Source organism: Bubalus kerabau, chromosome 22 (genome assembly GCF_029407905.1).
Source record: "Bubalus kerabau isolate K-KA32 ecotype Philippines breed swamp buffalo chromosome 22, PCC_UOA_SB_1v2, whole genome shotgun sequence".
NCBI lineage: Eukaryota > Metazoa > Chordata > Mammalia > Artiodactyla > Bovidae > Bubalus > Bubalus kerabau.
Window position 1 is genome coordinate 28,384,326 of NC_073645.1, and position 20,796 is coordinate 28,405,121.

At 41.8% G+C, this 20,796-nt stretch overlaps 1 protein-coding gene across 1 annotated transcript in view; it reads left to right on the forward strand.

Moving 5' to 3' along the window:
* The window catches only part of SORCS3 (sortilin related VPS10 domain containing receptor 3), a 466,176-nt gene extending 448,256 nt beyond the window's left edge, over window positions 1-17,920 (forward strand). The window contains exons 24-28 of the mRNA XM_055561093.1: window positions 3,350-3,481; window positions 5,209-5,308; window positions 6,244-6,349; window positions 15,049-15,209; window positions 15,991-17,920. Coding sequence (XP_055417068.1) covers window positions 3,350-3,481; window positions 5,209-5,308; window positions 6,244-6,349; window positions 15,049-15,209; window positions 15,991-16,055 — 564 coding nt within the window. The 3' untranslated portion in view covers window positions 16,056-17,920. The remainder of the gene's footprint in view (window positions 1-3,349; window positions 3,482-5,208; window positions 5,309-6,243; window positions 6,350-15,048; window positions 15,210-15,990) is intronic.
* Window positions 17,921-20,796: the final 2,876 nt, after the last annotated feature.

Consider the following 20,796-nt stretch of genomic DNA (forward strand, 5'->3'; position numbering starts at 1 on the left):
TCTATGGTAAGTACAGCATATTTGATAAATGACAGTTTATTTTAGCCAATCTATAAGTTATAAGGGCAGGTGTGACTGATGTTATGCTGGGATGGATTGATCATTTTGTGAAAGGTCTAAGCAGCTAAAAGGGGTTTTGACATACTTCCTGTAGGTTCTGAGAAGTGTGAAATGTGTTCTTTCTTTATTATTTAGATTAAAAAAGTACTTTATTTATTTTGCTAACAAAGCAAGAGATTTTATTGGGAAGTGGTGCCTGGGTGGAGAGCAGTAGGGTAAGGGAACTCAGGAGAACTGCTCTGCCACATGGCTCACAGTCTCAGGTTTTATCGTGATGGGATTAGTGGCTTTATATTTCAGACACCCAATCTTGTGGTAATACAGAGGATGGTCTCTAGAGGTGGGAAGTGAATAGGGTAGGGGATGATTTCACAGGAGATGACCTGTTAAAAGACTACTGCACTTGTCTAAACCAGATGTAATAATAAAATCCTGAAAAGGAAAGATCCAAAGGCTAACTTAACCTGTTGAGAAATAGAACTGGTGACTAATAAAATGTACTGTGAATGAGAGAGAAGGAGAAGCTTTCTGATTATAAGAGTAGGCAGGAGAGGATTTTCCTTGCCATTGATCAAGATGGCAACTGTGTAGGAGAAACATACTTGGGGAACAATGATGATTTGGTCTTTTATATGAGTCTGGAGTATCTGAGAAACAACTGGGTAAAGATAACCAAGAGAGTTAAAGATATGATTGGAGATCAAGTGAGGTTTCTGTAGGAGGTAGTGAGGCTGCAACTGAGGCCATGGAGGTCTTTAAGTCTGCCCCCTCCCCGCAACCACCCTGAAAGGGAGAGGGAGCAGGGCAGAGATGGATGCTAATGCTCTGCAAGGCAAAGGAGAAAGATCCAGGGAAGGACATGGAAAAGAAGCTGCCAGAGAGGAAAAACAGATAAAAGATAATAATATATGAGCATTCCTGTGAGGAGCTGTCTATAAGAACCATACTTCATATCTGTTTACAAAAACTTGCTCAAAGAGAGGGATGAAAATGAAATTGATCTTGTATGCCTTTGACTATGAGACATCTAGGATTGTGCTGGATTTGTATGATTGGAGTTAGTTCCTTCCACATTCCCTAACCGAGTGATGCACCCTGTGACCATTCTTCCCTGGGACACGGGGGTCACACCTGCCAGGACACTCCTGGGCTTATCCCATTTTCTCCACTGGGTGATTTTCTGACCTCAGTCTGTTCTCCGAGAATTACTTCCCCTGCCTAGTTAGAATAAATCCATCTTGCCTCCCAGCAGGGGACTGAGGCATCTGGCAAAACCTTGTCGAGCTCCCTGGAGATGCCTTCCCACTTTGGGGGGCTTTCCAGACTTCTGACTGCCACTCACTAGTTCTCTGCAGGATGGCACTCTATTTCCTTCATCACATCCCTGAGAATTAACGCTAGTCTCTAGTTCCAAATACGAATCGGAGCTGAGCTAATGGAAGACAGCCCCTCCACTTATATTCAGTCCAGTGTTTATTTATTCTTTCCTCACTGTCAGGCATCATTTGGAACAGTGAGGTAGCCATAGAGACCATCCCCCCTCCTCCGAATATCTGGGCAGACATACAATAAGAACCTATTAGAGAAAAGACTGTAGATAGGCATACCTTACTGTGGGCATGATCTAAACTCCTTTCGTGGAAATCTGAAGTGCTAGGAGCAAGAGGCTGACATGGAATAGGTCATTGAAGGTGAGATAGTCAGGGGAGACTTCTAGGAGATGGGTATTTCTGCCAAGTCAAAAACTGTATGTGAGAGTTGGACTGTGAAGAAGGCTGAGAACCGAAGAATTGATGCTTTTGAACTGTGGTGTTGGAGAAGATCCTTGAGAGTCCCTTGGACTGAAAGGAGATCCAACCAGTCCATTCTGAAGGAGATCAGCCCTGGGATTTCTTTGGAAGGAATGATGCTAAAGCTGAAACTCCAGTACTTTGGCCACCTCATGTGAAGAGTTGACTCATTGGAAAAGACTCTGATTCTGGGAGGGATTGGGGGCAAGAGGAGAAGGGGACGACAGAGGATAAGATGGCTGGATGGCATCACTGACTCAATGGATGTGAGTCTAAGTGAACTCTGGGAGTTGGTGATGGACAGGGAGGCCTGGCGTGCTGTGATTCGTGGGGTCGCAAAGAGTTGGACACGACTGAGCGACTGAACTGAAGGGAACTGATATCATATCTGAATTGACAAAAGATTAGTTCTGGATAAAAGACTTTCAGGACGCACATAGGAAAGAATAGGACTACTCTTTACAGAGAAGAATTCAGAGTTTTATTTTCCTGAGGATTTTACCTTCAGATGGAAGCTTACATTTAGTTTTTATCAAAAAGCAATACAATCCTGTTACTAAACCCTCAGGAATAGAAAAATTCATTTAAAATTTCAGCATCTTAACTCAACTTTTAGTGTCTTGTTTTATTTGTCATGTGTATACATTTTTATTTTTATAGAGTTGTAGCCAAGGAAATGTAAAGAACTAGATCAGAATACAGCTCTCATTAAGCATTTTTCCATGTTGTCTCACTGTGCTAATTATCATCTTTATGGTAGCATAAACATTATTTACTTAACTTTTAAAAATATTTAATATTTTCCCATTTATTTGATATTATAAGTAATGTTATGAATGTTTCTTCCTCCAAATGGCTTTTCCTATATTTTGGATTATTTCTTTAGGACAAACACTCCAAGTTACAGTTTCTGAATGAAGGGTCTGAATATGTTTATGACTTTACAGTAAGCCTTTTGAAAAATAAATTGGCAACATGTATCAATTTTTAGTGCTGCCAGCAACAGTTGAGGAAACCTCTTAATTGAAGCTGCACCAATATTAGCTATTTTAACTTAATAAAAAATCCTGCTTTAGTAAGTGGAAACAAGAACTGCTTTGCTCTTTTTTAAATTTGCATTTTCCCGTGTTTGTTTATAACTTCTTATTCTTCATTTGCAGCCCGTCTGTTCATGTTTTAGCCAGAAGCTCTAGTCTTCTTAGTGTAGAAAAAATGGAAAATATGGGAGGAGCTTTTGCCAATGTTGCCAGCAAACAATACTTTGCAGATCATTCATAGTAGTATTTCAGTTTCATGAAAGGTGTATGTAAGAGCAGAGGAGGTAGAGAAACTAATTCTCTGCTTAGCAGTTCTAGGGAAAGCAAAAGGAAAGCCTGAATGTATATTGGAAACTGTGCCTTAAATGCTGTATTAAATATGCATAGTCAATATCCGTGTTATTGACTTGGGGAAGGCTGGATCCTCCAGGACCCCACTCTTCAGTCAAAACGTCTTTGCAGGTAACCAGTGTCCCGGAAGACCAGATCCTCATTGCTGTGTTCCCTGGCCTCCCCACTTCTGCAGAGCTCTTCATTCTTCCCCCCAAGAACTTGACAGAGAGGAGGAAAGGCAATGAAGGGGACCTGGAACAAGTAAGTGAAAGAAACCTTGGCTAGGACACTCTCCTGCACCATCCTCTAAGGGAACACAAAGCATTTCTAGCCCAAAAGGTAGACTGAACCCTTTCCTATTTGTCCATCAACCTGTCACTCATTGTCTGGCACCAGGGCTTTGGAGAGCAATCAGCTTTACCCAGAATAAACACAAATGCACAAACCCTGGCACATTTAGCCACACAGGAGAGAAAAGCACTCCTGAAATCATTCATTCCAAGAGTTGCCATTCTTGTAACTTGCTCATGTTTCCCAGCTAATGAGTTGTCCTGGCAAAGAGAGATGGGGTGGGGGTTTTGTGGGGGATGAAGAGAAGGATTTGAGTTTCCCTGTCTATTTCTCAAAAATGTGCTTCCTGTCTTGAAAGAGCCTGGTCAACAGAAGTTCTGCTTCTAGGAAGAAAATGAACTGCTTTTAAACGTGTGTCTTTGGAGAGAGATGGATTCCCTCATCTTGCTTTGACTAAGGAAGCAGCGTTCCCCAAAGGGATCATGATTTACTGCCTTTATCAAATGGCATATAGCTCTTATGATCTGCATACCTGCCTAGAATGAAGGCGGAAGTGGTCCCATGTCTCCTTCTCTCACTCCCTGCTCTTGCTGGGGTCTTACTTGACTGGGCTTTGCTTTACCTTCCCATGCCTTCCTGTGATGAGTTAGAAATAAATGAGAAAGGAGCTGCTAAAAGCCAACAGGAATCAAACACATTTGCTCCCTTTCAAATTAATCAATGTACAGACGTCTTCCAAGTCCCTCTGCCACTCACCTAGCTGCCACCCCATCCCACGTTGGGCACAGTCCACCAAGGGCTGCACAGATGCCATCATGGTCAGTTTCTCTGGAAATGAAGTGGATCCTTGCATTACAGGGCTGCATATTGAAATCGGCCAGATATAAATTCAGCTTCTCAATGCATACATCACTTTTACAAGACCTCTTTATTCTGAAATAGCAAGTGGCATGTGTGAACTATATTTGGAAGCTACAATATCCATCCATTTAGATAAATAGGTAATTACGGTGATGAATAGCAGCTGTGATATTAAGGCACGTACAGCGAGATAAGAGTTAGGGACAACAGCCTCAGTCTGCCTCAGCTTTCATGTGGGAATTACACAGTGATTAAATCGATGTTATGTGTTCTGAGACTTGCTGGGGAAGAGTAAAGAGGAAAAATTATCCCATAAAAAGGAGGCAGCTTCTGCTTTGATGTTTGCCTCCCATTGTCCCTAACAGAGAAACAGCAGAGGAGTGGGCTGTGGTGTACATGCCTGCTTTAATCCTGGCAGGGGCCTCTATCCTGTGTGTGTTGCTTGTTCACATTAAAGAACTAATGGTGGTTGACTTTCTTTCATTGGGACCCATAACACGTCTCTCTATGGAAAGTTATACAGGCTTGGATGAAAAGACACTGAACTGGGAGTTGAATGAAACATCTATGTCCGTTGTCAACTCAAATTCCCTAGGTGACTGTGGACACACCTCTGTCTCACTCTCCAATAATAGCAAATAATACCAACTTGTCCTTGGCTTCACAGGGCTCTAGGGGCTGGAAGAACCAAATGGATAAAAATGTTCCAGTATCCTGTCCTCTCATTGAATAGGTTATTTTTTTCCCTGTTGACCCTGGTTTCTTTCTCCATGAGGGGGCACCATCACATGACATTACTTCCCACGCAGCTTCTCACTTTCTCTTTTTTCCTCCAGATTGTAGAGACTCTGTTTAATGCTCTAAACCAAAACTTGGTCCAGTTTGAGCTGAAGCCAGGGGTTCAAGTCATTGTGTATGTCACACAGCTGACCTTAGGTAAGTGCCTGAAGGCATATGGGGCGGGGAGATGGGTATGGTGATCTGATATCCTGGAGATAAAACAGAGGAGATGGTTACTAAGTGCTTTCCGATAAATGCTCATAAATGGCTTTGTGTAGTGATGGCAAAGAAAGATTAATTACATCTTTCTTGAGCCCTCCTGTTAGGATGGCAAGAACACATCTTTAGAAGTGGCTTTGCTATTGAATTTCTGGATGATCTTCAGGAAAACCTACAATTTCTTTGGGCCTTGACTTTATTATGTTTCTTATGTATAACAGTTTCTTAAGTATAACATAGCTCTCAATCTCCCTTAATTTCTACAGTTATCTGATTCAATGAATCTTGATTGGGAGACCAGATCAAATAACTTTAAAACTCCCTTCAATTTATAATGTTTAAATCTAAAGTGAAAAGAGGGACTAGCTCTGGGTGGTTGATTTATGAAAGAAATTCTAAAAAGCCATGTCCCATTGAACACCCATCTTTAGCTCTCTGGAAAAGCCTATTTGCTAACTGTTTCTAATTAATGAAAGCTTTTCAGATGTAGAGGTTCCACATGTGCCCATCTAGCCATGTTTTACCAGAATCGACTAGAGGAAGAAACAGAAACACTCTATCACCTATAATCATATTGACAAGCACTCAGGTGTCTAAGAAAAGGAGCATTTATACCCTATTACTTCTCCCCTTAGCTGAGTACAATTTACAGCAGGAACAGCAGGTTTCCCCAGGCAGAGCAAGGAGTTTACTTTCCCTAAGAAGCTGTGATCAGGGTACCATCATCACTGAAGCCACGCTTCCTCTGCCAAGATAGCATGCAAGGCAATCGGAGGCTGTATATAAGGTTGGAGACCAGCTGGCCTCATTCTCCAATGGATACTCCCCCAGCTAATAGCTTCCGAATCAGCAAGTCTGTTCTTTCCTCCTAGCTCCGCTGGTGGACGCTGGTGCTGGGCACAGCAGCTCGGCCATGCTTATGCTCTTGTCAGTAGTGTTTGTCGGCCTGGCTGTGTTTTTGATCTACAAGTTTAAAAGGTATGTGCTGCTATCACTCAATTTTATGCATGGGGCTAGGTTCCTGGGGGCTGATTCTTCCTGTAACTTACATTGCTAAACTCATCCCAAATATGTGATATTAACTTTCCCTGAAGCTGTATTTGGCGTTGGGAAAGAACAGGAAATGTTTTAGGGTCAGAGAGTAAATGGATTTAATATGAATCTCTCCAGTTTATAATTATGTTGAATTGGGAAAATGAAGTGGCTTAGATGGTAAAGAATCTGCCTGCAATGGGGGAGACCTGGATTTGATCCCTGGGTTAGAAAGATCCCTTGGAGAAGGGAATGGCAACCCACTTCAGTACTTTTGCCTGGAGAATTCCATGGACAGAGGAGCCTTGCAGGCATCGTCCATGGGATCACAAAGAGTCGGACATGACTGAGTGACTAACACAACACTAGGAAAATGAGGGGCAGCCTGTGAAGTCAGTTTATTTTCTTGAAGGGAAGTTTGAGGGGTTTTCAGACCTCATTTCGGAGAAGGCAATGGCAACCCACTCCAGTACTCTTGCCTGGAAAATCCCATGGACGGAGGAGCCTGGTAGGCTGCAGTCCGTGGGGTCGCGAAGAGTTGGAGACAACTGAGCGACTTCACTTTCACTTTTCACTTTCATGCATTGGAGAAGGAAATGGCAACCCACTCCAGCATTCTTGCCTGGAGAATCCCAGGGACAGGGGAGCCTGGTGGGCTGCCATCTCTGGGGTCACACAGAGTAGGACACGACTGAAGCGACTGAGCAGCTGCAGCAGCAGCAGACCTCATTTAAGTTTCTACAGTAGGGTCTCAAATATTTAGGAGATTTTTTCTACAGCTTACCACTCATTTAAGGTGACTAAGTAGAGAAATGCGTGTGTGTGTGCTCAGAGGTATCAGACTCTTTTATACCCCAAGGACTGTAACCTGCCAGGCTCCTCTATCCATGGAATTTTCCAGGCAAGAATATTGGAGTGGGTTGTATTTTCTCAGTTCAGTTCAGTGCAGTTGCTCAGTCATGTCCAAATCTTTGTGCCCCATGGACTGCATGCAGCAGGACAGGCCTCCCTGTCCATCACCAACTCCCAGAGCTCACTCAAACTCATGTCCATTGAGTCAGTGTTGCCATCCAACCATCTCATCCTCTGTCGTCCCCTTCTCCTCCCACCCTCAATCTTTCCCAGCATCAGGGTCTTTTCAAATGAGTCAGCTCTTCACATCAGGTGACCAACGTATTGGAATGTCAGCTTCAACATCAGTCCTTCCAATGAATATTCAGGACTGATTTCCTTTAGGATGGACTGATTGGATCTCCTTGCAGTCCAAGGGACTCTCAAGAGTCTTTTTTAACACCACAGTTCAAAAGCATCAATTTTTCAGCGCTCAGCTTTCTTTATAGTCCAACTCTCACATCCATATGTGACCACTGGACAAACTATAGCCTTGACTAGATGGACTTCTGTTGGTAAAGTAATATCTCTGCCTTTTAATATGCTGTCTAGGTTGGTCATAATTTTTCTTCCAAGGAGTAAGCGTCTTTTAACTTCATGGCTGCAATCACCATCTGCAGTGATCTTGGAGCCCCCAAAAATAAAGTCAGCCACTGTTTCCACTGTTTCCCCATCTATTTGCCATGAAGTGATGGGACTGGATGCCATGATCTTAGTTTTCTGAATGTTGAGCTTTAAGCTAACTTTTTCACTCTCCACTTTCACTTTCATCAAGAGGCTCTTTAGTTCCTCTTCACTTTCTGCCATAAGGGTGGTGTCATCTGCATATCTGAGGTTATTGATATTTCTCCCGGCAATCTTAATTCCAGCTTGTGCTTCCTCCAGCCCAGCGTTTCTCATGATGTACTTTGCATATAAGTTAAATAAGCAGGGTGACAATATACAGCCTTGACATACTCCTTTTCCTATTTGGAACCAGTCTGTTGTTCCATGTCCAGTTCTAACTGTTGCTTCCTGACCTGCATACAGATTTCTCAAGAGGCAGGTCAGGTGGTCTGGTATCCCTGTCTCTTGAAGAATTTTTCTCAGTTTATTGTGATCCACACAATCAAGGCTTTGATGTAGTCAATAAAGCAGATATAGATGTTTTTCTGGAACTCTCTTGCTTTTTCCATGATCCAGTGCATATTGGCAATTTGATCTCTGGTTCCTCTGCCTTTTCTAAATCCAGCTTGAACATCTGGAAGTTCACAGTTCATGTATTGTTGAAGCATGGCATGGAGAATTTTGAGCATTACTTTACTAGCATGTGAGATGAGTGCAATTGTGGGGTAGTTTGAACATTCTTTGGCATTGCCTTTCTTAGGGATTGGAATAAAAATTGACCTTTTCCAGTCCTGTGGCCACTGCTGAGTTTTCCAAATTTGCTGGCATATTGAGTGCAGCACTTTTCACAGCATCATCTTTTAGGATTTCAAATAGCTCTGCTGGAATTACACCATCTCCACTAGCTTTGTTCATAGTGATGCTTTCTAAGGCCCACTTGCCTTCACATTCCAGGATGTCTGGCTCTAGGTCAGTGATCACACCATCGTGATTATCTGGGTCGTGAAGATCTTTTTTGTACAGTTCTTCTGTGTATTCTTGCCACCTCTTCTTAATATCTTCTGCTTCTGTTAGGTCCATACCATTTCTGTCCTTTATCGAGCCCATCTTTGCATGAAATGTTCCCTTGGTATCTCTAATTTTTTTGAAGAGATCTCTAGTCTTTCCCATTCTATTGTTTTCTTCTCTTTCTTTACACTGATCACTGAGGAAGGCTTTCTTATCTCTCCTTGCTATTCTTTGGAACTCTGCATTCAATGTGTATATTTTTCCTTTTCTCCTTTGCTTTTCACTTCTCTTCTTTTCACAGCTATTTATAAGGCCTCCTCAGACAGCCATTTTGCTATTTTGCATTTCTTTTTCCTGGGGATGGTCTTGTTCCCCGTCTTCAGTACAATGTCATGAACCTCTGTCCAAACTCCAGGGCATCTTCCTGGCCCAGGGATCGAACCCATGTTTCTTGCATCTCCTGCATTGGCGGGTGGATTCTTTACCACTGCCCCACTTCACATGTTAAATAGAGAAAATATAGCTGAAATCTGGTTACACACATACACATACATACTTGTATAGTAGTTATTATCCAGTATCTCTGTATAAATTTGCATGCAGAAGTATACATTTTTAAATCCTCCTCCCTATTTTTCCTGTTTCTAAAGGTAAATAGATCAGAAAAACCAAACCCCACATGTATTCAAAATTTATTTTTGAAGACCAGAGGAGGGGTGATATAATAGGATACTCATTAAAAACATGAAATTGAAATCAATAATTCTGTACCATTATTTACATAATGTAATGCATCTACAAAGCATAGACTGGTTAAGAATGTGAACTCAAAAATCAGACAGACTGTTTTAACTTTTAGTGCTTGCAGCCTTAGGCAGTTGAATCTGCCTCTCTAAGCCTTCATTTCCTCATGTGTAACATGGAAAAGCGATAATACTTTATAGGTTTGCTACATGTTTTCAAGGCAAAAATATCTATATCCAGTACATAATTAAAAAAAATCATGAAAGCTAAGCTATTTTGAATAACAGCATGCCTCCGGAAGGTGCCTCCTGTGTCACAAACTGGCACATAGTAGGCTCATATGTATCAGTGGCATAGAAAGGTGCTTCACAGGAGGTCTGTGTAAAGTAAAAGTATTACTATTTATTGTCAGATGAATTTTGAAAGTATAGCTTTGGAATTTTTCTAAACTCCAAAGGTAATGCTTTTAGATTTTGGAAGAGATCGGTGGTAAACATGCTTCACTCTACCTTCCCTTCCCCCAGCCCCTGTCAGCTCCCTGCTAGTGGATTTCTCAGGTTAAAAAAAAAAAAAAAAGTTGTACTCAGTGCACATCTAAGCGCTGGCCAGACAGAGGGATCCTTCAACACTCTCCACTAGAAGGGCAAAGTGGGGTTTACCGTCCTTCTCAGTATGTGGACTAATGATCGAGTCCATGTCCTCTTGGATCATGATGTGTCAACCCACCACTGTGTTCCCTTTGAAGAAGGGAAAATCCTTCATATCCAATTAGCAAAGATTCAGTATATTAATAGAAATGGCCTGGTCAGAGCGATACCCATTTATGGAGATACTTCAGTTACATACAAAGCACATTTTCGTTCATTCAAGGATTTGGTTTTGGGGATGCCTGGTGGTTGCTGAGGCTTGAAGATCAGCTAAACCAAATTTATCACCTTCCGGCTCCTAGAACTCCACGTTTGCTAGAACAGGGGCCAGTAGAAGTCCTGCAAAGAGGTGTTTGTGTCAGGTGTCTCTAAATCAAGGCCAGAGGTATCCTGTGACTTAAGAAAACTTTCTCTTGTGAGTGAAGTGAAGTCGCTCAGTCGTGTCCGACTCTTTGCAACCCCATGGACTGTAGCCCACCAGGCTCCTCCATCCATGGGATTTTCCAGGCAAGAGTACTGGAGTGGGGTGCCATTTCCTTTTCCAGAGGATCTTCCCGACCCACGGATCGAACCCGGGTCTCCCGCATTATAAGCAGACACTTTACCATCTGAGCCACCAGACAGTCCACTTATTCATGTAGCTATCTCTTAATGTGTAGACTTTAATACTTGAATCTATGCCAGGTAATGGCACTTCTGAATTATTCTACCTCTCTAGAATAATTAAATACCAGCCAACCCTTTCTTAAATACCAGTCAGCCCTTTCTATGTCCCTGACACTGAATTAGGATACAGGAAACAAATACTAGTTAAAACGGATAAACGATTTGAGTCAGTTAAGAGTAACCAATCATCAGTTAACTTTTCTTTTCTAGTCACTTTTTCTGGAAGCTTTTCTTCCAGTGCCCAAGCCTGTTGGCTGAGGTCCTGTTGGATCTCCCTTTATATCTTTGTTCTCCTTTCTCTTTCACTACCTACCTGGAACTCCAATGATGGCTATATGGAGGATACCTGGCCTGCCAGCAAGTAAAGGTCAGGTTCTTATCCATGGTTCCCAGAGTCTCCTTTGCTTCTTTCATTTCTGTCCAATAGAACTTTCTGCAATGATGAAAATTCTTCATGATCTCTACTGCCCAATACAGTAGCCACCGGTATGGTGAAAAAACTGAATTTTCAGTTTTATTTAACTTTTATTAATTTAACGTTAAATAGCTATAGCTGACTAGCAAACACTTGGACAGCATAGGCTAGGGGAAGTGTCATTCTCTTTCTGTTTCTAGATCACTCACCAGGCTCTGTTTTCAGACCCCAAACTTTCTCTCTGCCATCTCCAACATTAATTCATTAAGCCAATAATTCATTCAGCAAACATTTATTGAGTGCCTGCTCTGTGCCAGGCATTGTCTACAATCTCAGCATCCCAAGTGGTCACTTAATAGAAGGGGAATCGGATTATTTAAAGGAATCTTGGAGATCAAAATAACTCTTTCCTCCTTCCTCTGTTAAGGGACTATATTTGATCTTATTCTTGGATAGTGACTGCTATTTTGTGATATCTTAGGCAATATAATAAAAAATCATTTTGTGATGGCTTTTATTTTCTGAAAATTCTGCCTAATAACACCTTCTTTCTAGACTGTAGATTTGTTTTTTTCTTATTGTCCAAGAAAACTTTTGCGTTGTTGTATTTTCTAGTCTTTTTTTTTCCAGTAAGGCTTTCATGATAGTGTGACGCCTACTCTGCTTCTTCTAAATTCTTCTGACAAACTTCTAACACTTAATCATAGTTGGAACAAACAAATAAAAGCTGAAATTTATATAGATGATTTGGATTGCTCCATCTTACTCATCTTATTAAGATCCTCTTATTAAAACTTATATGAATGTATAGCTCAGGGCGTGCCTCTAAACTTTATTTTCCACCTTTCTTTTCTGCAAAGTGGGGTTTAGTCTTGACTTATAGTCCCACTCCAGTACTTTTGCCTGGAGAATCCCATGGACAGAGGAGCCTGGTAGGCTGCAGTCCACGGAGTTGCTAGAGTTGGACACGACTAAGCGACTTCACTTTCACTTTTCACTTTCATGCACTGGAGAAGGAAATGGCAACCCACTCCAGTGTTCTTGCCTGGAGAATCCCAGGGACGGGGAAGCCTGGTGGGCTGCCATCTATGGGGTCGCACAGAGTCGGACATGACTGAAGCAACTTAGCAGCAGCAGCAGCATAGTCTCAAAAGTCTTACAGGTAGATGTGTTAAAAAATGAACAGCAATTTGAAAAAAAAATTTAAATGCTGCCAAATTGTGACATAAAATTCATTCTCTTCCAACCATCTATTAAAAATATTGAAAAAAAGTGTGTTTTCAGAGATGCAAATAAGGTGAACAATCTTTATAAGGGCAAGTATATCCAAATTCTCACAGGTATCAATCATTAAAAAAGCAGGAAGGGGGAGACAGTGATCTCTGGCTGAAGCTCTGAAGTACCCAGACTTGTGTGATCAGGAGTGGTTTGACTGCCCCAGCACCTAATAAATATTACAGTTGATCCCAACATTCATGAGTAATATGTACTTTTATGATTAGAAGAAATCTAAGTCATTAGGCTGCCTTTCTATTTAGATAAGAAGAAAGTAAGGGCTAGCATGAAATTTTAATTAGTCACATTTAGAGAGCCTGTGGCTTGCTGCCACACACATAATCTATTCATTTAAGGTTCTTGTAAATTATATTAAGCTAGTTTAGACTAGTAGGAGTCAAGGGACACCTCCCTTAATGTATGGAAAGCAGCCATTAAAAACATGAAAATTGGATGTCAATGGAAGGTAGAAACTGTCCATGTTTCAAACATATTTTGAGGGCTTTCCAAATTAGCTACAGAAGACCTTATTAAATGCCCACGTTCTACCTGGTTGTGGGGTTGAAGCAGGGAAGGGAATGTAGATGTTTAAAAATACAGCTGGTTGGCACCAGGGCAGCAGAGTGATTCTGCTTCACACTTTCACAGAATGTTCTGTATTGGGATGGGTGTCATATGTCTTGAGTTTTAATAACATCTATGCCAGTAATCAACTTCATGAAATGTCTGAACTTCAGGCCAATTTCCCCACCATTTAATGAGGTAAGACAGGGCTCTTCTACCTGTAAAATTCTAAGATAGAAGTGTGGTATTTTTGTTTGAGGGCGTAATAAATGAAAATAGAGCATTAGCTTTGAGGTCATTTATCTGTTTATTCAACGAATACTTACTGAATATAAACCACATACCAAGCATTATGTTAAGTGTATAGCATTGAAAATGGAAAATGTTGACCTTGCAGAGATGGGGCTTTAGTGGGAGAGAAAGACAGAAAACAAGTCCACACACATGACCTACTCCATCACCCTAAACCAACACCCTATTCATTTCTTTCACAGACACCATCCTGTTATTACACATTTATGGTGGGAGAGTTTGGGTGGTCAGGAGAAGCCTCTCAGAGTGGCCTATAAGCCAAATTCTGAAGGGCAAGAAAGACACTATCACAAAAAGAATAGAAGGTGTGTTACAGAGGGAACAGTTTATTCAAGGTCCCCAAGGTGGGGACAAGCCTGATGTATTAGAATCTTGAAACTCAAAGATTGGGTTTCAGACTAGCGGCATCAGCACCAGCTGGGAACTAGGTAGAAATGTAGAATTTCAACCCATCCTGTTCAGACCTCTAGAGCAACAAATGCATTTTAATAGGAACCTGGTGAGGCATAAGCACATTGAAGTTTAAGGAGTGTGGGATTAAAAGAAATCAAAGGAGGCTACAGAAGCTGGTGCACAGTGGGTCAGGAAATAACAGAGATGAGTCAGGAGATAAGTACTCCTATAACATTTCAGTCTTAACCTGCCTGCTTCTTCAACCTCGAGTCTGTCTGCCTTGTTTACAAACCTACTACTTTGGTGTCTTTGAAGGAAGTTACTTCTTTTATTCCTTACCTTAGATAGCATTACTGACTCAATGGACATGACTTTGAGTGAGCTCTGGGAGATAGTGAAGGACAGGGAACCCTGGCGTACTGCAGTCCATAGGGTTGCAAAGAGTTGGACATGACTTAGTGACTGAACAGAGAACAGCAATCCTTGCCTTAATCCTCTCCACAATCCTAAGAGAAAGCTATTGTTATTCCTGTTGAACAGATGAGGAAACTGACTATGAAAGTATTTATGATACTTGGTCCATGGATGGCGTTCTGAAAATGGTAACAGTGGCTATAAGTCTTTTATCTCCTCTCCTATTTATAAAGGAAACCAATGTGAGTTAATTAAACTGATGTAAACTTAGAAAAAGCTGTCTTTTCACTGTGATGCCACCTCATAGTCTCAAAGTTCAGCTCCTTTATAAATGTAATAACTGGTAAATGTTTTAAGGGTTTTACTGGCGTGCTGCGATTCATGGGGTCGCAAAGAGTCGGACACGACTGAGCGACTGAACTGAACTGAATGCACAGCTGGTCAATAGTATTGCCCTTCTCTTTACACTTGCTGGTTTTGCCCCAGAAAAAGGTGAATTTCTTGGGGAGTTCTGTGGTTTACAACTCCCCTGGGCATCTGGGTCCCTCCTTATGTTCTTTGACCTCGTGAAGACAGTATCTGGGTGGCCAGCCCCTTTCCCTGACTTTGATCCTATAGCTTCCTCCTCCCCATTATCACCCAGGATTTCCAATTGCCTCAGTGTGGCACACTCTGTGATTATAATCTGATTTTGCTCCTGTCCCATGTAGGAAAATACCCTGGATTAACATCTATGCTCAAGTCCAACATGACAAGGAGCAGGAGATGATTGGGTCAGTGAGCCAAAGTGAAAACGCCCCCAAAATCACACTCAGTGACTTCACCGAGCCCGAGGAACTGCTGGACAAAGAGCTGGACACCCGGGTCATAGGTATGTGTGCTGGAATCCCTGAGCTCCTGATTCCTCTGTCTTCCAGACACTGAGTCAGCCAGCCCACGTGGCCTGTCCTTAGGTAGAGCTAGTCTGGAGGGTGGGGAAAACAAGCAGTTGCCTCAGTGACATAAAACCTGACATAACCAGGTTTTAAAGTGTCTGCCTCCTCTGACCACATGAAATTGGCAGAACTTTTTCTCTTAAAAGTCGATCAAGATCCAAAGTGCTGGAGTCTGAGTAGGAGAGGGCTGAGGCCAACTACCCGCTACTATTGGACTTTTATTTTTTTTCCTTTAAGGCAAAAACATTATGCATCCTAATAATCACACAAATAGGGACTCTGCCATCAGAGAGCCCTGGATTCATTTTCTTGCTCTGTCAGTCTGCTAGTTCTGTGGTCTCTCTGTGCCTCATATTCCTCATCTGTGAAATGGGAATAACATTACCTGCCTTGTAAGATTGTTGTGATCATAAAGTGGCGTATGTCATGAGCACAGTGCCTGCCACATAATAAGTGTTCGATTCCTATTGGCTAGTACTGTTGCGATCACAAGAGTATAAGATGGCAAGGTATTGATGCTACCCTGTGTGCTGGCGTGGGAGAGGGCAAACATTAAACACAGATTCGATAAGGCAGTGAACTGATAGGATAGACCACCCAGCTGCCCTGTTTGATAAACACACAACAAGGTGGCTTGGTATTTAGCAATAAATAAAGCAAAGACCATCCTCCTGTGACATGCACATCTCACCTTCCTGTGTCTTCTCTCCCCTGCAGGAGGCATTGCCACCATTGCAAACAGCGAAAGCACAAAGGAGATCCCCAACTGCACTAGCGTTTAACACCAAGAAGCCGCGTGGTCAACCATCTTTCTGACTTTTTATTTTTGATGATTCCTATTACTCTTATTATGGAAAAATGAAAGTGTCTTTTTTACCTATTGTTTACCAAGGGCCCCATGAATAGCAGGCAGATGCTTAGCTTTGGGAGGCAAAGCATACTTAGCTGATTATGAGCCACGAAGAATAAATGGCCTTTTTTTTGTGCTAAGGGCAAAGGATGCGTCTTCCCATGGCTTTCTTACTTCATTCTGCCATTTATAGTGCAAGAAATCCTGTTTCCCCTGTGATCTGTCTTTTTATTTTTTAAGTTGGGTTGGTTTTCCACTAACCTCCCATCCTCTCCCTGCCCCGTACCACACCAAACCACCAGTACCCAGCTCCTCCCTCCCAGCACACCCACCTAAAACAGAAACCATTTCCCAGCTAGATCTGCAGAAGGTAGGTTGGTGGGGAGTGAGGGTGGCTGTAGAAAGTACACACCTGTCAGAAGAGACCCTGCCTCATGCATGTCCATTGCGAGGCTGCAGATGGCTTATTGTATATAATTACAATGTAAATAGCTTTTTATTTCCTGAGAAATAATTTAATGTTTAGTAAAAAAGAAAACTGAAAAAAGAAAGATGCGTCTGTTGGCTTATGCACTCAGCTTTGGAGCTGACCACCCCCAGGCCTGCTTGATGTGTTGGGTTCTGGATGCTCCCCAGTTGTCTGTCGCACTTAACTCTTGCATCTCTGTGTCCCTGCCATCACTGGTTTCTATTTCTGTATATAAAGTGGGGAGGGGGAGTACTTCTTTGAAACAAATAACTGGTAAAGGGAGGACAAGAGTAACATCATAGAATGTGTGAGTTTTTGGTCCCATCCGTGATGTGGAAGAAGTTGCAAGATGAAGTCCACTAGAGACTTCAAACTGAAACCCAGATGGGCAAACAAGGCTTCCCCTCCAGAAAAATGAGGTTGAGGATAGTTATCAGTCTGAGGTTTTCTCTAAAGAAGCCAGGCAATGGATCTAAAAAAAAATGGCATCCTGCTTTCTGGTTGGATTCCATGGAATTGTATAGTGCTTACAGGGAATTCTCTGGCTATTCGTAACTCAGAAAAGACCCTTGGGCACTAGGTTAAGTCCAGTGAGTGCCTCAGCCTGGGAGAAGTTAGAGGTGGGAAGGGAGCTGGCACGAGTGGAATCATGTGACCATGCAAACCCTGCAGGCTAAATAGGGGTCTAGCCTTTAATGATCTTAGTCAAAGTTGATTTTAGCAAAGCTATGCTACTTGCTTGTCAGATGTACACAACTTCCTTACAGTCAAATGTCTGCCTTCAGTTCTCTTAAGATAGTTCTTGCATCTGGGGCGAGTAACTTTCAAAGCCAGTGTTCTCCCGCTCCCCAGCCCTTCACACATTTCACATGTCAATTCTTTTTAGGAGGGTTGCTTGAAGCCATGCTGTAGCATTGTTTTACTTTGGACTCAGCCTGAGCACACTTGTTTTAAAGAAAAGGTATACTGTATATATATATGGGAGGAGAGGCTGAATTTTGTACCTGTCCATTTTTGTGGGATATTGTTCACATCCTTCTCTGTGAGACATTGAGAGAATGTGACCTCGAGAAACTGGACTGGCTACAGCATAGAATTAGGACTATTTCTAAAGATCCTGCTTTTTCATTTCAAGGGTTAAATGGGGCAGACAATTGCAATACTTGTACTAAACACTGGAATACAAATGCATGAGTCATATCTATATATACAGTATATGTACATATACTGTTCTTGGTTTTATTGTTCCATTTGAATATTTCTACTGTAAAAAAAAAAAGACAGTGGTTTTGAAATTGTTGAAAATAAATGTATTTTTGTACATCAAAGCTATATACCTGGCTGAGAGTTCTCTCTTTGGGCCGTTGTCTTTATCTATTGTATCATTCAACTATTGCTGCAATAATTCTCCATGGGTAAAAGAATCTGACAAGTATGTAAGAACAGATATTGATGTTTTGCTTGTGAGTCTTCAGGTTGGCTGTGATTTGGCTGAGCTCACTTGGGGTTGACCAGGCTCTCCTGAATGCACCCTTCAGTTGGTTCAAGTCTGCTTATCATTCTGAGACCAGCAGCCCCCCAGGATGTTATTTTCACGGTAGATCACAGAATTCCAAATGAGACCAGCAGCAGACGCTATCCTCTAAGGCCTTGGCTCAAAATGGCCCCTCTATTACTGTCACTGACCTTCCATTAATTAAAGAAAACCATACGGCCATGTTCAATATTAAGCGGCTAGGGAAATAGACACTGGTGCGAGGCATTACTGAATTACATGACAAAAGGTGTAGATATATAATTCCAATCTAGGGAGGGTAAGAAGAATTGAGGACAATAGTTCAGTTTAGTCTACCTATTCATTTTCTGTGACCCCATGGGGAGCTTTCATTAGATGGTCCATTTGAATCAGGATCCAAGTTTCCCATCCCAAATATTTGTGGCCAGGACTTTTGAGCAGAAGTCTTATAATTCCAAGGCCTTTGAGTCTGACACAAGCTCCCAGTAAGTAGTAGAGGTGGGACTCCACCTCAGGTCTGAAAGATTTCAGCAAAGAGTAATGAAAAGAGGAGAGGAAACCAACAAGATATATATCCTTTTTATTTATTTATTTATTTTTTTTAAATTAGAGTATAGTTGCTTTACAATGTTGTACAACAGAATAAATTAGCTATGTATGTCTATATCCATATCTATCCCCTCCCTCTTGGCCCTCCTGCCCACCCATCTAGGTCACCACAGAACACAGGCACCCGTGCTCACTGCAGCAGTGTTTATAACAGCCAGGACATGGAAGCAACCTAAATATCCATCGGCGGATGAGTGGATAAAGAAGATGTGGTGCATATATACGATGGAATATTATTCAGCCATAAAAAGAATGAAATTGGGTCATTTGTAGATATGTGGATGGATCTAGAGTCTGTTATACAGAATGAAGTAAGTCATATATCCCTTATTAAAACCTTGTTTATTCTGATTGATGCATCAAACTAGCAACAAATCTCTTTCCCACACTGAGTGAGGAATTTGGAAGGTGGAATGAGTGGCTCTCCTGCATATTAGGTAGTAAGGAGTGAACCAAAACCTAGAATAAGGGCTATAGTTAGATGTTTTAATGTTTTAGTATTCAAAATATGAGATAAATTTCCATGGATCCAAGAAACCAGAAGTTTTGGTCAATGGTATCCCATATTTTGGATATAAGTGACTATCCTGGAATTGTATTTTCTGAACTCACTTGAAGGATAAAACTGATGGTTTTCTTTTGCTCTGTGAATGCATTTTAAAATTATGTATTATTCTTGCTATAACTCTTCTTGAGTTATACACACCTTTAAAAAATTAACAGATATTGAGAATATCATTTATGGTACCTCTAAAGAAGTGGTGGTTTTGGGTCTAACCTCAGTGGTTCATAATATAAAGTGGCCCCCATCTTTAAGGGATTTTTAATGGTTTTGAACTTCTCCAATAATGTGGGGTGTCTAATAGTGCTATCCTAAGTCAAAGGAGAATTTTCTAAATGAATTGGCTTTTGCTTTCCATGAGATTTGAGTTCTTCCCATGTTCATTTTATGTCCTGGTTGATGAAATTGCCTCACCAGATTAAAGAGGATGAAAATTAAATACAGTAGTAAAATGGAATGAGTCAATTGGTTCATTGGAGCAAAGTCATGCTTAGAATATAGCCTCCATACCCACCACCAGCATGGGCCTGGCAGATTGCTCGGTGGTAGACAGAGAAAGGCAAATGGCAGAGAGTGTGACTGGCTTTGTAGTGAGTTCTATGCAGGATCTCTCACTAGTGGTGAGGGTTCTCTGTGCATGGGAATTGTCTTCTCTAAGGGAGTTCTAGACCAGAGAAGTAAGCCTACAGAAGCCTTCTGGAGCCAGAGCCCCAGAATCAGCACCATAAAGTGATTCTCTGAGGATCCTCATGTGCACTGAAGTTCGAGAATCACTACTCTGTCTACCACTAAAATAGCTTAGCGAGAGTAAGAGTCACTGGGGTAAAAGTCACCTCCCCTAGCCCCTGTTACCATGATACAAGGCATCTTGGCCTACAGAAGTGAGAACAGTTTCCAGATTTGCTCATTTTCTCCTGGGCAACAGCTGCAACTCTGGGCAAGTTCCTGGATTGAGTTACCTAAAGCAAATCACACTGTGAGTCAGGGTGGTGATGGATTGTGCCCTGCAACAAATAGTAAGCCAGGAATTAGAAGAGCTCTGACCGTCAGCAAGTCATTCTAGACCACAATTTCTACATTTGTAAAAGGAAAACACCTTATGGTCTTCCTCATTGGCTAGTTTTGATTTCCACAGATGTGAAAAACACATTGCCAGTTCCACAGTTATCAAGAGACCGGTACTCAGGAGTGCTTAGGTGAACTCTCTTCTTCTGTAGAGGGATAAACTGAGACTCAGAGAGGAAAGTTACTTCTCTAAGGCTACACTACAGATGAGTGCAGAGCTGAAGATAGAATCCATATCCTCCTTATTGTAGGGCAGTATTATTTCTATCACGTACCTCCTCAGCAAATGCAGAACTGATCCAACTGCCCTTGTCGAGAGTCAGCAGAGAGTCTGATTGGGTATGCAGTGTGGCCCCCATATTCATAATGTACAGAATGCTTTAGAATCTGACTTCCCAGGTGGGCTCATCATTCAAGGGCTCATCTCCACTTGCCATTTCCCTGCTGCCCCA